General features: G+C 38.7%; 1 protein-coding gene across 4 annotated transcripts in view; it reads right to left on the bottom strand.

The window, feature by feature from the left end:
* Positions 1-601: 601 nt before the first annotated feature.
* LOC126759050 (inactive dipeptidyl peptidase 10) overlaps positions 602-16,485 on the bottom strand; it is a 380,650-nt gene continuing 364,766 nt past the window's right edge. For all 4 annotated transcript variants that reach the window (XM_050473624.1, XM_050473625.1, XM_050473626.1 and 1 more), the window contains 11 exons: positions 10,729-10,843; positions 10,197-10,295; positions 10,029-10,123; positions 9,852-9,937; positions 6,501-6,967; positions 6,152-6,302; positions 3,376-4,524; positions 3,089-3,283; positions 2,712-2,872; positions 2,397-2,602; positions 602-1,203 (listed from right to left, as the gene is read on the bottom strand). In XM_050473624.1, coding sequence (XP_050329581.1) covers positions 1,063-1,203; positions 2,397-2,602; positions 2,712-2,872; positions 3,089-3,283; positions 3,376-4,524; positions 6,152-6,302; positions 6,501-6,967; positions 9,852-9,937; positions 10,029-10,123; positions 10,197-10,295; positions 10,729-10,843 — 2,865 coding nt within the window. In that variant the 3' untranslated portion in view covers positions 602-1,062. The remainder of the gene's footprint in view (positions 1,204-2,396; positions 2,603-2,711; positions 2,873-3,088; positions 3,284-3,375; positions 4,525-6,151; positions 6,303-6,500; positions 6,968-9,851; positions 9,938-10,028; positions 10,124-10,196; positions 10,296-10,728; positions 10,844-16,485) is intronic.

Below are 16,485 nucleotides of genomic sequence, written 5' to 3' on the forward strand. Positions count from 1 at the left end.
ACATATTAACGGTAAATAAATATTAAATATACATATATATATTTTTTTTTCAAATATAAATTTTATGCCTGTTTGTTTATGCAAAAATACCGTAAATAAATATTTTATGTATATGTTTTGCTGCACACACGTGTAGTCGACTGCGGAATGCACGCTTGAACGAGTATAAAAAATTAGTAAATACATTAAATTTATATATAATTTACGTTAAATATGATAAACCGTTAACTCAATGCAATCACTTAGGTTAATTAATTATTTTTTTGTTGTTTTTTTGTCATTATCAGAATATAATATCATAAGTTTTTAATTATTTATTATTTTTCATTAATTTTTTTTTAATTTTCTGTTATTTTTTTTTAATTTTATATTTATTATTTCTTTTTTTATTTATTTTGAATTTAAATTTGTTAATTAAAATGTTTATTTATGCTCATTAAATGTGTTTTTTCGCATATTTCAATAATCAGTCGCACAAATTAATCACGTTGCTTGCAGTTTGCGTTTGCTCCTTCGCTACTCGTTTGCTTTTAGTTAGCTTTAATTTATTTAAAATTAATTATATTTTAAATAATTTTTATTTTTTTTTTATTTTTCATAATTTTCTGTTGCACATACCCACTTACACTTAGTGTTATATAACTTAAGCTTTGTTTCTAATCAGCTTTGTTATTTAGCTTAATGTTTTTGCTTAGCCTGCAAATATAAAAACTAATTTATAATATTATTTTCTTTCAAAAATGCAAAAAACTTGAATTTTCCTAGTTAAGAACTCGCCAACTTTGTCGCTTCGCACAAAATCTACAGACCAGGGTATAATTACTCAAACTCTCTCCGCTTTGCTCACCTACTTATGAGTACATGCTCTTGCATACCCAGCGTACTCCCTTAACACTCATCACTACATGCATATGAACTTTATTGTTGTAACGCGTTGTTCTTTTTAATCGCTAAATTGTTGTTTTTTTCGTGCTTCCTATAGAATCTCTAATCACACTAATTTATGCAACTACTTAGTACTTGCTTCTACAAATAGACCTCTCCACCACTGTGAATGATTAATTATTGTTTGAACACAAACAGTCCCGTCGGATCCCATTCGGTGTCGTCGTTAGGGCCGAAGCACTCATCAAAGTACCATTCCATTGTTTTATAGACGTGACTGAGTGATTTCGTCATCGCATGATCCTCATCGGGGTAGACCTGGAAATAAACATGGAAGCAAAGATGGAAATTAAAGATGGTGGCATTTAGTAGAACTCATTCAGAATAAATGTAAGTACAGTTTTGTAATTGCAAAATCATTGGTAGTCAAGTCCACTATGTTCAATGGCGTCTTTATGTGGTGGAGGGCTCTAGAATAGACCACACTTGCAAAGAAACTCGAAAACATTCATCAGCAAGGTCCACTGCAACCATAGCACTTAACGCCATCTGGCACATATTGCCCGCAGACATCGTTAGAAGGTTTAAGGCTGCGAAAGTCCCTATCAGACTCAGAGAGTCTAGGTTCCTAAAATACCACATGTCTGAACATTCGGAAATCCTCACTCCCTTTGACTTCCTACCTGATCATTTGAATTGTGGAGTGCCAAAACGAACTCTGGTTCTTCTCTATCCATATACCGGCCAGGGAGTTGTGGGTGAGAAGAAGCCGTTGGAAGAGAGGGGCAGTGAGCTTCTTTACGGAAGGGTCAGAGCATGCGAGGAAGATTAGTGGAGGGGTTTACTGTCAGGAGCTCTTTATCAACTCCAGCTTCAGACTTCCTGACTATTGCAGTGTCATTAAGGTAGCACTAGATTTACGCGACCTCATTTAACAAAGCGTTCAGTTCGGGTCAAAGAGTGTCTAACCTCGCTATCAATAGCATCGAGTATCTTTGTGATAAGACTGGTATAGGTGCCAGGCCATAGCGGAATCGCAGGAAACTGTAAAGCTGATGAGCTTGCAAGAAAAGACACCCTTGAACCGCCATCGGTAGAATGAAAGCGGATGTGTCCGTATCCTCTTTTGTTCTACTTCTAGATAGTTGGGATACGCGGAAATTTGGCCAGCGTTGGGCCACATCGGTGCGCTGTCGCAAAAGCTTTTCGGCCCCAGATCGATAACAAGAGATCTAGTGATATTTGCCCTCAATAAGTCGAGTTGGGGGGTTTTAATAGTTAGATCAGCAATCTAACCTCTTAGTCTTGTAATTTTCGAATGGCAGCGGCTAGAAAATATTCCATTATCTTTTTTTTTAATTCTACTAAAGTATGTGCGGAGCTCGGTGAAACGCGGCTGAATTCATGAAGTCGATTGTAAAAACATTAACGTTTTGGACTTAAAATTATTTTTGGTAGCATCTCCATTACCAAAAAACCACATCACCCACTTGCGAATACAAATCACTCACCTGATGTCTGAACTTGACTTGCTGATCCACCAGCGCACGCACTAACATCAACGTGTGCTCCTGATGCACCAGTCTGTCCGCCGTGCCGTGTATCAACATCAAATTGCGACCCTTAATATTGCCAGCCTTCATGGTCAAATCGGCCTCCTGCAGAGCGCGCAAGTAGTCGCCCTTCAGCGGTATGTAACGTTCGGTGAAAAATGAGTCTGCAACGATTACAAGGAAACAGAAGAATACACCATTAATAAGGGCAAACAATGGACGTGTGGGCTGTGAGTCAAGTGTAGCGAAAGTAACTGCGAATTGCAAACTTACAGTGATAGCCAAAGGAGACAATCGGGTTGACGGCCACAGCGCACTGCAGCACCTGGTGCGAGTCATCGATGAGCGTCATGGTGGCCGCGTAGCCGCCGTAACCCCAGCCGTAGGCGCAAATACGTGACGGATCAATGAATTTCAAATTATCGCGCAGGTAGCTAAAGGTGTGTGTGTGTGGAAGAGAAAAGCAATAAAGTAAGTAAAGTGAGTAAGAGCTGTTGACGAGCGCTGAGCTCGCTTAATGAGTCTACACGAGTTTATTTGGTTCAAAGTTTGAGGTCAGTGTCTTTTAGTGCTATGAAATAAGTGTGCACGCGCAAGTTTATGAGTCTCGGCGCACACGTGTGTGCGTGGTTTTAGTAGTGAATGCTTACGTTAATACGCCCAGTTGATCCTCTACTTCGACGGTGCCGAGCTTGCCGTGCACTTGTGTGCGCAGCAGTTCGCCCTGGAAGCCGCTGCCGCGTCCATCAATTTGCGCCACAATCATGGAGCGCTGACTGCTCAAATACCAGTTCCAATCCACTTGATACTTTTCGGTGACCAGCTGTGAACCGGGCGCCGCGTTGCTGCAAGTAGACAAGATAAAGCAAGGATTTGAGTTTCATTTGCGCCCGCTTTGAGTGCAAAAGTGATAAACTCAGTTTTTTCTTCAACTTACATGTGCAGTATGAGCGGAAAAGCGACCTCTTCGTCCTCGCGCATTCCTGGCGGCAGGTAGAGACGCACTTGCGCGTGGAAGCCGTGCCGTATCTCTACGCTGAACGTACGTATTTGTGGCAAAGCGAGCTGTTGCAGACGGTGTCGTAAGCTGTGACCCGCATTGAGTATATACGTCTTCATGTTGCTCTGTGTCTCCACCATATAGACGCTGGGCGACTCCGGTCCCAGGCACTCTTGCACATAGTGCGAGTAATCTTTGCTGAAGTAGATTTTATTGTAAAGACAGTTCTTCGGTATATCATAGTAACACTCGGTCTCATCGTCGCTCCGATTTTCAGCGTCCTCTACGCGTATACCCTGCGCGGTCAGTCGGAACGTGGATATGGTGTTGTCGCAGGTCAAGCATGTCGGTTGTGTTGAAGTAATATACGCGCGATTGCTCTGCGTCTCATTCAGCTTTAGGCTGATCTTATAGAGATGCCGTTCACCCGGACGCTTTTCCGGTGCCGCCATAAAGTAGACAATTTCATGCGGCTCATCCCAACCCAAAAGTTCGGTGACTTCAAAGCGTCCCATTGTGAGCGGCACTGGTCGACGATCCAGCGAAGAGATGAAGACCACATGTCGGAAGTGTCCGTGTTCGCCATCGCGTACCGGAAGACGTTTGAGCAGATAACCGCCATGTGAGATCTCATAAGTAGTCTGACCGTTGCTCACATTGTGGTAGCTATTATTGCCATTCAGTCCATTGGCGAGCAATTGTTGTTGGTTTCGTTTGAGATTTGCGCTATTGCGTGCGGAAAATATGGGCCGCTCAGCTGGGAGCACCCAGCCATCATTAACCGTAACTTCTGTGTGTACGGGATGACAATGGAAGTCTGGTGCGCGACAAACAACCGTTGTAGCTTTCGTTTGACCACGATTGGTGATCGTCACGGAGAGGTCAATGGGTGTGGCCCAGGTGAGTGCGCCAATGTAACTGCCATTCGAGAGATCGGCTGGAAGTTTGATTTGTGTGGGGAAGATGTATTTGAGGACGGAGAGATTCACCACATTCACGGTGACATTCGGGTTGGCTTCGCCTGCTTTGGGATAGCGTTGTGTTAGCACAGCAGGGTACTTGATGTCGTCCCCCATCCAGGTGTATCTATGGTTTGGGGAGGAAGGGAAAATAAAAAAAGGAAGATTGAGTAAAGGAAGATTAAAATAGTATAGCAAATTACAAGGAGAAATTTAGACTTCATCAAAGTTTCGAAATTTTTTCGTGGTTCTGGATATGAACCTCATCTCTATTGGTGAGGATTCTTTCTTTTGGAGAAAGTCTCAATAAGACTGACCTCCGCTGTCAAGGATATGGTGATGACGTTGTTGTTATAGCTAAAAACAAATTTGAAGACACTCTCTGCGACTGAGGACAAAGGGGTTTAAACCTGTGGTGCAGTGAAGTTGAGCTGAATATCCCTCAAGTCGACCATCGTCCCGTTAACGAGACAGGTGGTTCTTGCCCGGCCTCAGCAACCTAACCCTTGGGGTAGAGTGGTAGAGATGGCTAATATGGTCTAATATCTTGGTCTTACGCTGGATTCCATTCTTTGGTGGAAACAGCATGTAAATCCTGGAGCTGTAAGCCAAGGATTGTCAGGTGATTGTACATTATGATCGTGCAACCGATAACTACGTATGGCATGGTAGCTTGGGCCTCAAAAACATTGCTGACTTCGGTAGGCCTTCAACTATCGAAGCTGCAACAACTTGCATGCATTTCCATTTCGGGTGCCATGAGCACATGCCCGACGGCAGCACTTGAAGTGAGCTCACAAAAAGCTTCACCAAGTAATCGGACAGGTAGTCTGCTTCATATGACAGCAGAAGTGTTTGGCAGAGGTAAGGTAGTCTCATCGCCGCGGATGAAGGGCTTAAGTGGTGTTATACCAGTGGCTCTACTGCCAAGGGGCAGCATTACCAAAAGGGTAAACTTTATCAGGAAGTTCGAGATTAGCAGTAAGGCTGAATGGAACTATTCCACTCTCGAGCTATTGCTTAGGGATAGAACAATCAAGCGGTACATCGACAAGCAGCGGCACTTAAAGCAATCTCTGCCTACGAGAGCAACTTGCTATTGGTGCTGGAGTATAGAGAACGACTGAATAGTCTATTGGAACGGAACCAAGTGCTTATTTGATGCCCGGTGACCAAGGTGTTGTCGGGAATGAACTGGCCGATGAGCTCGCCCTCTCCGCATCATACACTAACGTGGTTGGACCTGAACTCTTCGTCGCGGTGGGTTCTCAAACCGTGAAAGAGCTGATACGGAAGGATGAAGGAGTAGACACAGAGAGGTATTGGCAACAGCTCCAAGGCATGTGCCTTAGTTCACGGTACAATCCTCATCTATTTATCTTATCTCATCTTACCATGACATTGGAACCGGAGGTCTGGTGGGTGGACTATCTACAATTTGTGATTAAGAAAGAGTAAAATAGTTATTCAGAGGGATTTTGTAGATTAAAGAGCTTTACGAGCTTTTTAGAGCTTTCAATTAGTGATCTTGAGGGTATGCACGTTTTACGTAATTTATTCATTTCCAATGAAAGCTGAAATAATAAGAATTAAGTTCACTAGAACTTGTCTTCCTTACATGTTACTTTCACGATTAACTGTATTGACGTCAGCCGTCTGCTTGACAAAGGGAGCGAACTCACGGAGCCAATAATTATAGCGCACATTTTGTTAACACATTTTATAGAGTTTTAAATATTCATAACGGTACTCACTTGTATTCATTCACATCGCTGTCGTTGAACGTGAGAAAGGCTAAAAATAGACCATCCGGTGAGAAGGCGAGACCGCTGCTGCGCCCATTCAGCTCCGGCACGTTCTCATACGTCCAATCCGGTATGCCATTGTAGACGACGCCAGCGCGACCTGATGCCGGCAAGCAAACACCCACATGATAGTAGAAGCAGACGAAGAAGAAGAAGAAGTAAACAAAGGAAGATGAAAAAATTTGGATGTAGAAAGCAGAGCTTCTGCCACATATCAGTGGCAACTTATAATATTTGAATAATAAAAAACTAACAGTAAATAGTTGAGCCACCCACACACACACTCTAACCCACTCACCTGTTGTTGTTATGCGGCACACTAGCTCGCCTTGAACCTTCGGCTTGTAGTAGATGTCGTTCTCGTACACAAAGGCGATTGCTTGATTCTGTGGAAACGCTTTCACCGCGCCGCCATTCGGATATTGAAAATTACTTGGTGGCGGCTTGCCCACACCGCCACCGGTCGCTGCGCCCGCCAAGCTGCTCAGCAAGATGCTGCCACCACTTGAAGCATTCACGGCTGCCGCTGCCGCAGCGCCGTTCGCTGTACGTGCCGCATTTGTTGTTGTGTTGGTTGGTGCGCGCGTTGTTGTGGTTGTGCTGGTTGTTGTAGTGGTGGTCGTGGTGGTGCTTGTTGTGGTTGTGGCTGGCGCGGGCGGCACGTTGGGCGCCCATGTGACATATTGCAGGCGCGGCGGCTCCGCTATGTTCTCTGTGGGGCCCAGCGGAAAGGTGTTCGCTGTCTGCACCTCGTAAACGTGATGCCTGTGTGTCGTTGTTGGTTGTTGGTGCGTGGAAGCAATTGAGACATAAAAAATAATTCCAACGAATTGTTAATAATTAAAATTATGAGCTATTTCGCATCTGCTTTTAATGTGTGGTTGTTGTATGTGTGCTTGTGGTTCAATGGACGCGTGTAGTGTAAATATTTATGAATATGTGTGCATATGTTTGTAGCTAGTGTGTGTATTGTTTCGTCTCACACGGTAGTTAAACGCAAAAAATATTAGCGTTGTCATAAAATTTCATTTCTTTAACTCAGCATTTGAGGAAATGTTTATCATACGCCATGTGGCTCACGCTCTTGTGATATGTATTGGCAAGAGACGGTCATTTCCTGCATCATTTGTGGCGTAAATTATTTATCGGTGATCATTTGCACGCATAGCAGAGCTTATGGTGCATTCCACGGCAATAAGAATTTTTGAAAATTTTCGAGAAAAAATTAAAAAAAATTTAATGCCAAGGTTGGTAGGTGAGGAATTATTAACAGTTGTTATGTCGAAAAAATTTTATGCGACGAAACCGTCCAGGAATCACAATCAACCAGAATAACGGTTCTTAATAATGTGTATGTGGGCTTAAGGGAACCAAGGGACCGAGTTCTTCGACTTTTCGCGCCAAATCATTTTATGTGTTAACATATTTAGCTAAAATCTCACATATTAAATGATGTATTCGACAGAAAAATTTTAAGGTAGGTATTTTTAGGGATGAACCAAGGTCTGACGTAAGAATCGACGATTAACGGTCAGAGATCTAACTGGCATCACTGGAATATCGGAAGGATCAGTGACAACCATTTTGAAAGATCCTTTGGGTCTAAGAGAAGCGAAAGTACAATTGGTTCCAAAATCACAACATTTTTAATACCTTCTGTGGAAAATAGTTTCCGACTACATGGAAGTCATGAAACGTATTATTACTGGCTATGAGTCTTGGATATATGCTTACGACCCGAAAACAGATGACCAATTGGAATATCGTAGGAAAGGTGAGCAGAACCCAATAAAACCACGTCAAAAGAGGACAAAAATCACGGTTATGTGAAGGCTATTCCGGAAATTGACTTTAACAACTGTTTCGAGGATAGGTACAAGTGTATTGAGGTCAAGGGGGACTACTTTGAAGGAGACGACATTGATTTTGAAGAATAAATTAAAGATTGACAATTTTGATATTATACATATTCAGAACGTTTGACATCCGAGCGCTATTTCTGTAGTTTACAGCAACTTAAAAGATTCATTGCGACCAAAATGTGGAACTAACTCGGGACGTGAATTAAGTCAGTAATCGTGCATCGATGAACTTAATTAAATTTTTGGCGATGAAGCTTCTTCAAGGGCCACTGTTTATCCAAGACGAATTTCCCGAATGTGGTCCGAAATTAGTTTTTTTTCGGAAACTGTGGATGCTGGCATTGCAAGATCGTTATGTGACCTATCGTAAGGTTAAGACGACAGTCGACAGTATGCGAGTTTCCAGGTGAGTCGAATCCAATAAAAGCTGTTCGCGCACGAAGGTCTTCCAAGCAAATGGTTGTCTGGTTTTTTGAATGGACATGAAACTAGAACAATGCAGCACAGCAAATACTGAGTGGAACTTTCATGAACACCAACCGTCATTCTCATACATCGATTGAATCAACTGCATTTTTGAGTACAACATCGATTTCATGAGTAATTCACAGTATAGTCCTGACACCTGAAACGGTGTTCTGAAAAATTTTATGAATGTAACTCTATCTGAATGACGAAAGAGCTTCGACAATTAGTTCAAACGTATCCAAAAGTGTATAAACGTTAATGGCGAATATTATGCCTCTGCAGCTATGAAATCTGCACCCAGTTCACCCCAGTCGACAGACCAACAAAGGATCTCTACGGTTCCCAGGAGCTCAGACAGGCATCATGACTCCCAATCTGACGTGCTTCAATTTTCGTGCGAAAGTCACACAGCAGCTCCTGGTTCCTCGCACAATCTGTTCCGTGTGTCAGACCGCCATTCGGTGCAGCGTCGTTTCAATCAAGTGCACTTGTACTGGGGGGTGTCACTTCTCGACGTGTTCCGGCCTGCGCACCACACATGAGTGGAGTGTGTCGTACGTTGTACAGGGGAATCGCCAAATAACCATTTTTGCGGATATTTTGAGTATGAAACGCTTTCTTCCTCGACTAGCGTCGTTAAAGCTGAATTTTTTCCAAAAAAAGTACCGAAACAGGTTTCTTTGAATATTCTTGATCATGCGAATTCCGATTCTACATTCAAAGCCGCTCAAAAATAAGGGTGATGCTATTGTTTTTTCGATATTCGTGGTTTAGTGCATCATGAATTTGTTCCGGAGGGACGGATGGTCAATAAGAAGTTCTATTTGGTCGTATTGAGGCGTTTGCGTGAGAATATCCGTCGAAAACGGCCGGAATTGTGGAAGAACTATTCATTGATTTTATACGATGATAATGCACCATCGCATCGAGCCACGATTGTGACCAAAAACGCAATAAATTCCATCGATCAACTACCGTATTCACCAGATTTAGATGCGTGTGATTTTTTCTAGTTCCCAAAACTGAAATTGCCGCTCCGTGGAACCCGTTTTTAGCTGATCGAAGAGGTAAAGAGGTAAAGTATATATATTCCATTCTATCAGCCGTGGAAGGCACAACAAATAGAAATTTCAAAATTTTTTGAATTTGTCCTTCCACCACCCACTGCGATTTTAAAATGAGTATTTGTTTATTTGCAGTGGCGTACAAAATACAAAAGAAATGAGCTTCTAACAAACAATATTTAGTCGTGTATAAAGGAAAGTGTAAATAAAATGCCCAACAAATTATTTACGCAAATTTTATGCGCAAAAACCCACCTGGAGCCTTCCGCATTGCTGTCGGACTGCAGCAGCACATACTTCTGATCGGGCGATACGAGAAACGATTCAGCATTCAGCTGGCGCTGCGGAAAGCGGAAAAGAGAAAATATTTCAAATTTTAAAAAGGTAAAACTGTAGGTAGAACATTGAGAAAAGCTGTAAACAAACACTTACGAATGTTGAGTTGGTCATTAGGACCCGCGTTGTGTAATTGTCTAGATTTAATATCGATAAGCCGCCCGTGGGGTCACGGTAAATCAGTTCAATGTCTGCAAAATAGAAAATAAATAGAAAGCAAGTTTAGATGAAGAAGTAATGCAACACACATATTGGCACACTTACCACTACTCCAAGTGCCGTTGAAGGGCTTCCACTGCAAACTTTTGCCTAAAATGTCTGGCAGCACCATGTGACGGCCGCGTATGCGCAACCCTTCATCCTCTATAATTGCATGTAAATTAGAATGGAAATTAAATGAGGCAAATTAATGAAAGCGCACAGGAGGAGGGGGAGGGCTGAGAGTTTGAATTCTACCAAAAGGGTGTGCCAGCGAATAACAGTCGGCATAAATGGCAGCAGCACGCCTAAATACGCATGAAAATGTTAATTTCAGAGCGATATTCTCACACACATATATATGTACATATATTTGATTGCATATATGTATGTGTGTGTGAAAAGTTTTCACTTTCCTCTCATGCGTCAAATAATTTTAATGTCTTTGGGGAAATTGCACATGTCGCCATTATTTTTATATAATATTTTTACTTATATAAGTACAGTTACACTTAGTTTATATACATATATAGTATATGTAAATATATACAGTTATTCGTGTATGTTGTTGACTTTGCATATCATTTGTGTCACTTACCTGGCGACAGCAGGAAAATGGAGAAAATTATGAGACTGAAGACTGCTGCTATTACCAGCAACGCTATAAATATGCCACGCCAATTACGTCGTTCCGGCGAGATGGCAACCAGCTCCTGGAAAACAAGCATAAAAATAGCCGTGAAAATTCCAGTTAAACGTGTTGTCGCTATTGCAGTATTCATTATGCAGATTAAGGGATTTGAGTCAGCTGATAAAAATAGTTTTCATAGAAATGCAATTGATGAGTGACAGGAACTATTTTTATACGTAAGCAGAGTTTTCTAAAACTGAAATATATGTATGTGTGTATATATTTGTCTACATATACATATCTACATATGCATACATACATATACATACATACATATACATACATATGTGAATATATACATATTTGTAGGTATGCATGTCTTCGGAAATTTTCAGCATGTATTTAGCAGAAATTAGAAAGTATTTGTACAAATTTTTGATATTTGGGAGAGAGTTGCCACCTATTTATATACATATATAAAATGTTAAAAATATAAAAATCAATTCACTTCAAATACTAAAAAAAATGTATATAATAATTTTATTGATACTATTTCAATATTTATTCCAATAAAAAAAATTTAATAGAGTTTCCACTTTTTACATCGAATTTTTTACATATGTACATACATTCTATATACATACATACATATGTATACATTCTATATATGTATGTATGTACATACTAGGTGTATGTATATAAAATGTTGAAAATACATAAATCATTTCATTTAAAATATTAAAAAATGGATTCCAACAGTGGGCAGGAGGCTTTATTAAACATTGAATTTGGAACAGAGTTACCACCTACTTAAAATATTAAATGTTAAAAATACATATACATGTATGTACATATAGATTTTTTTTTAAATTTAATGATAATACTGAAATATTTATTCCAATAGAAAGCGGCATTGAAGAATATTTTAAGAACAGGGTTGCCACCTACGCACTTAAAAAAATTCAAAATGATAAAAATAAACAAATGATTTCACTTGTAATAAATATTATATGGGTTTCAACATAATGGAAAAAGCGCTTTGTAGGGGTATTGTGGGAACAGAGTTGCTACCTATTTGAAAAATGCAAAATGATAAAAATTGGCAAATAATTTCAGAAATATAAAATGGGTTCTAGAATAATGCAAAATGCGTTTTGCAGGAATGTTGTGAGAGCAGAGTTGCCACCTATTTTTATTTATTTAAATACGGTTTTTTCGATGTCTATATGTATATCCATCTTTAAATTATTGGTGCAATTAAATTAGGGAATTTATTTTTTTAACATATGTACGTTCCAAATGTTTAACTGATAGTTTACCCTAAACTCCTTTCAGTAATGAGTACCACAGAAACTATTTCAATGAACTTTTAAAATGAATTTAGTGGAAAAATCTTTTCCTAAATTTCACCATTAATTACGAATGTGCATACATACATAAAATGTTCTGTTATCTTCAGAATATTTCCAAAAATACTTACAATTTAATAAATGCTTAGTTAATAGAATTTTATTTTATAAAAATTTTTTTATGAACTTTATATTGAAAGGTATTGATATTAAAGCAAATATATTAATTTATCACAAATCTAATTTCTTTGCAAAGTTATATTTTAGTAATGGCGAACACACAAATATTTGTCCTGTGACGGCTTTTAACTCCGGTGTGGGTTGTCAAAGTTTCGAAATTATATTAAATTTAAATTATATTATTGCTCTTGTTACGCAATATGTTGCCACCTCTTCGCAATTCATGCAACTCAGCCTTTCATTTATTTGGAAGATTTGGACATTTTAGTATAGTAATATTCCTTAAACTGTAGAAAAGTTAAAATTTTAAATGACAAAACTTGCAACTGTCGGCACTTAATAATTCGATTTAGTATTTGGTTTATTATGAGAGTTGCCTTTTCCGTTTCGGTATTACAGAACAAAAACAAATAATAATAACTGAAAATCGAACTTAGAAGCTCTTTTGTCACTCTGACTGAGGTAGTCTCTCCAAAACATACGTACTGAACGCATCAATCGCTTCCTCAGGTGTTAACCTTTAGGAATTCGTCTTGGAGTGGTCTACGAACGCGATTGCATTCACATTACTATCGATAAACAGTGGTCCTTAATGGAGCTTCATCGCCAAAAATTTAATGAAGTTCAACGATGCACTGTTGTTTAGTTAATTCACGGCGAAAGTTGTAAAAAATAACCTTCCGAAAATGTTTGCGATTTAATGCCACTTTTTGGTTGAAACGAATATTTTAAGTTACTGTAGATAACACGAATTGCTTATTAATCCACGTCAAAAGTTGTAAAAATAATCCCCCGAAAATGTTTGCGGTTTAATTAAATTTTTGTGTCGAGATGAATTTTTTAGGTTACTGTAGACAAACGAATTGCTTAGTAATTCACGTCGAGAGTTTTAAAAACCAATGTTTGGAATTTAGTTCCATTTTTTTGCCGAGAAGAATATTTTAAGTTACTGTAAACTCCAAAAATTGTTCGCGATTTAGTTTCGATTATTGAGATGAATATTTTAAGTTACTGTAGACAACACGAATTGCATATTAATCCTCGTCAAAAATTTAAAAAAATAATCTTCCGAAAATGTTCGTGATTTAATGCCACTTTTTGGCCGAAATGAATATTTTAAGTTACTGTTACCGTTGCCAGATCCTGAAATATAAAGAGTAACCTACATAAGCTCACTCAATATGCTTAAAATTTCGCCATTATATTAGCAGTAAGGATTTAAAAGTTTATAGCACCTTTCTTTTTGTAGAGTTATTGGAGACGTAAGAAATGTAGATGATTTTTGTTCCACACCGACACACTGTAATAATATTTTTTTGTATATACTCTATACTTTTTAATAATTCTAATGAATTCCTGAAATAGCTAGATTACACAATGTCAATATTATATTACTAATGGCTCAAATATTTCTATTCTAATTTCGTTTATATGGAAAAACTCATCAAAAGAAGCCATTAAATTATTTATGCATAATATTTATTTAACAGTTTTATCGTTTTTCTTTAATCAAATCATTTGCATACATAATAAAGAGGCGTATAAAACGAATTTTATAAATGTTAATATTCACCAAAGTAAACAAACGCGACCTCGTTTACCACAGCAGATATTCAACAAAATATTAATGAATTTACAAGCGTCAATCTAAGTAAATATTTTTCTAGCTGCTATATAAACAAAAATGAAAGAGTTTCAGATATACAAGGAAAATCTACGCGTAATTACGTTGAAGTATATAGGAATATAAAAAAATAAATTTCCATGGTCACTTCATAGAAAAAGTGGGCGTGACTGCAATGCCACAATTTTTGTACAGTACTCTATTTCCATTTTCTATTTCATTTTTCCCTTTTTTTCCATTTTTGTAGCCGTTATTTATTTCTACGCATTTCAGCAACAAAACCCGCACCATTTGGGCCACACAGTCACGCTCATGCCTCTATTGATTCATGGTTTTGCTTGCCTCCATTCATTATTCGGAAAAGCTTTGTAAGCCAAAGCGCCATTTACTTATGCACAGATTCACACACACACAAACATTCACACCCGCCGCTTAATACCCTCGCAAATCAACAAATCAATCAAATACATGCAAAATGGCAAAAAATGTTTAGCTTTTTGCGTCTTTGGCAATTTCGTCTTTGGGAAGTTTGAAGCGCGTCTGATAGATATTTATTGCTTTGCGCTTTACTTTTCCTGTGATTTTGCACGCCTTGAGTGTTTCTATTTTACACTAGACGCTGCCACATATATCTTTGTGTTTATGAAAAGCATTGCTTTTGTGGAAACCTTGACCATTAGTTTTGCATTTCCATTTCCATTACAATTACTCGTCGTGTTAATGCGAAAATGGCATTTGTTTTGATCACGTATACGCAATGGTGTGTTTGCATATACAAATCCTACAACTCCTTCGCTATGCGCATGTTTAAAGCGTTCAATTTTACTAGCGCGTCGAGCGTTAAATTCATTTATTACAGAAATTTGTTTTTCTTGTATTTGTTTTCTCCTTTAATTTCACCCATTACTCACCAACTTCAGCCAATTATTTATGCTAATCCACTGCCGCTTAAGGGTTGAGCTTTAAATAGCCTAAAATTCTAAAATCTGTATTGAGTGCGAAGTAATTAAGACGAAATCGTGCGCATAAATTTTTGACTGTGCGTTTGTGGTGTTATTGCTGGTGGTATTGTTGTAGATAAATATTATTGTTTTTTTAATTGGATGTTCGTGAGCTGACCGGAAAATACGCGTATTTTATGGCTTTTGCGCAGCCACTTCTTAGCAGCCTCCTAGTACCACACAGACAAAACCAATACTTAAATTCGATGCAGTACTGATTATTTAGTAATTCAAAGGAGTTCTCAGTTCAGATTGACTAACAAAAGAGACTAAGTAATCAAGTACCTCAAAAGAATTATGAAAACAGGTGGGAAGCTGTAACGGAGAGATTGTCACATCTGAATATTTGGACGTAGCATGAGTTCTGTTTCACCACGAAACCTAAATTAAAACTCATGAACCAAAAAAAAGTTTTAAAATTGTGTTAAGTAGCCTCTGTGTCAGCAATGCCGCTTAGAGAGTTCGAGCTTTGGATTGTCAAACTCTTTGGATATTGAACCATCTTCGATAGCATGTTCCTTTTTAGAGACAAAATTTTAGACTTTGAGACCCTATTCCTAGACTTCTATAGAAGCTTTCATGTTTTATTTGCCCCAGTAGCAAGTAGTTATGAAAATTTGACAGCACGCTGGGTCAATAATTAAAAAAAATCATAAACAAACCTAGCAGGGCAAATAGTCTTAGTTCTAGAACCGTGAGACAGTGTAAAACGAAACTTAACTTTTACCCAGGCTACTGCAGTCGCTCTCATTTCAGTAGGAATATAGAAAAGCATGAGTGAGCGGACAAATTGGAGAGGGGAGGAGGACAATCGAGACATCGACAATCAACTTGTACTTGTCTGAGGTACTCGGGTGCATAATAAGACCAATACAGATAGGGATTCAGAGACAATTCCTAGAGTTACATGAGTATATGCAAAACAAGTAAGGAAGGGCTAAGTTCGGGTGTCACCGAACATTTTATACTCTCGCATTATAAAGTGATAATCGAGATTTCATTATACGTCATTTACATATTTTTCAAATACCGTATTTTTTTAAAGTTTTATTCCACTATCATCATTGGTTCCTAATTTATATATTATACAGAGAAGGCATCAGATGGAATTCAAAATAGCGTTATTTTGGAAGAAGGCGTGGTTGTGAACCAATTTCACATATTTCGTACATGTCATCAGGGTGTTAAGGAAATTTTATATACCGAATTTCATTGAAATCGGTCTACGAGTTCCTGAGATATGGTTTTTGGTCCATAAGTGGGCGACGCCACGCTCATTTTCAATTTTTAAAAAAAGCCTGCGTGCAGCTTCCTTCTGCCATTTCTTCCGTAAAATTTAGTGTTTCTGACGTTTTTTGTTAGTCGGTTAATGCACTTTTAGTGATTTTCAACATAACCTTTGTATGGGAGGTAGGCGTGGTTATTATCCGATTTCTTCCATTTTTGAACTGTATATGGAAATGTCTGAAGGAAACGACTCTATAGAGTTTGGTCGACATATCTATAGCAGTTTCCGAGATATATACAAAAAACTTAGAAGGGGGCAAGCCACACCCACTTTTCCAAAAAA

Source organism: Bactrocera neohumeralis, chromosome 5, assembly GCF_024586455.1.
Source record: "Bactrocera neohumeralis isolate Rockhampton chromosome 5, APGP_CSIRO_Bneo_wtdbg2-racon-allhic-juicebox.fasta_v2, whole genome shotgun sequence".
Classification (NCBI taxonomy): domain Eukaryota; kingdom Metazoa; phylum Arthropoda; class Insecta; order Diptera; family Tephritidae; genus Bactrocera; species Bactrocera neohumeralis.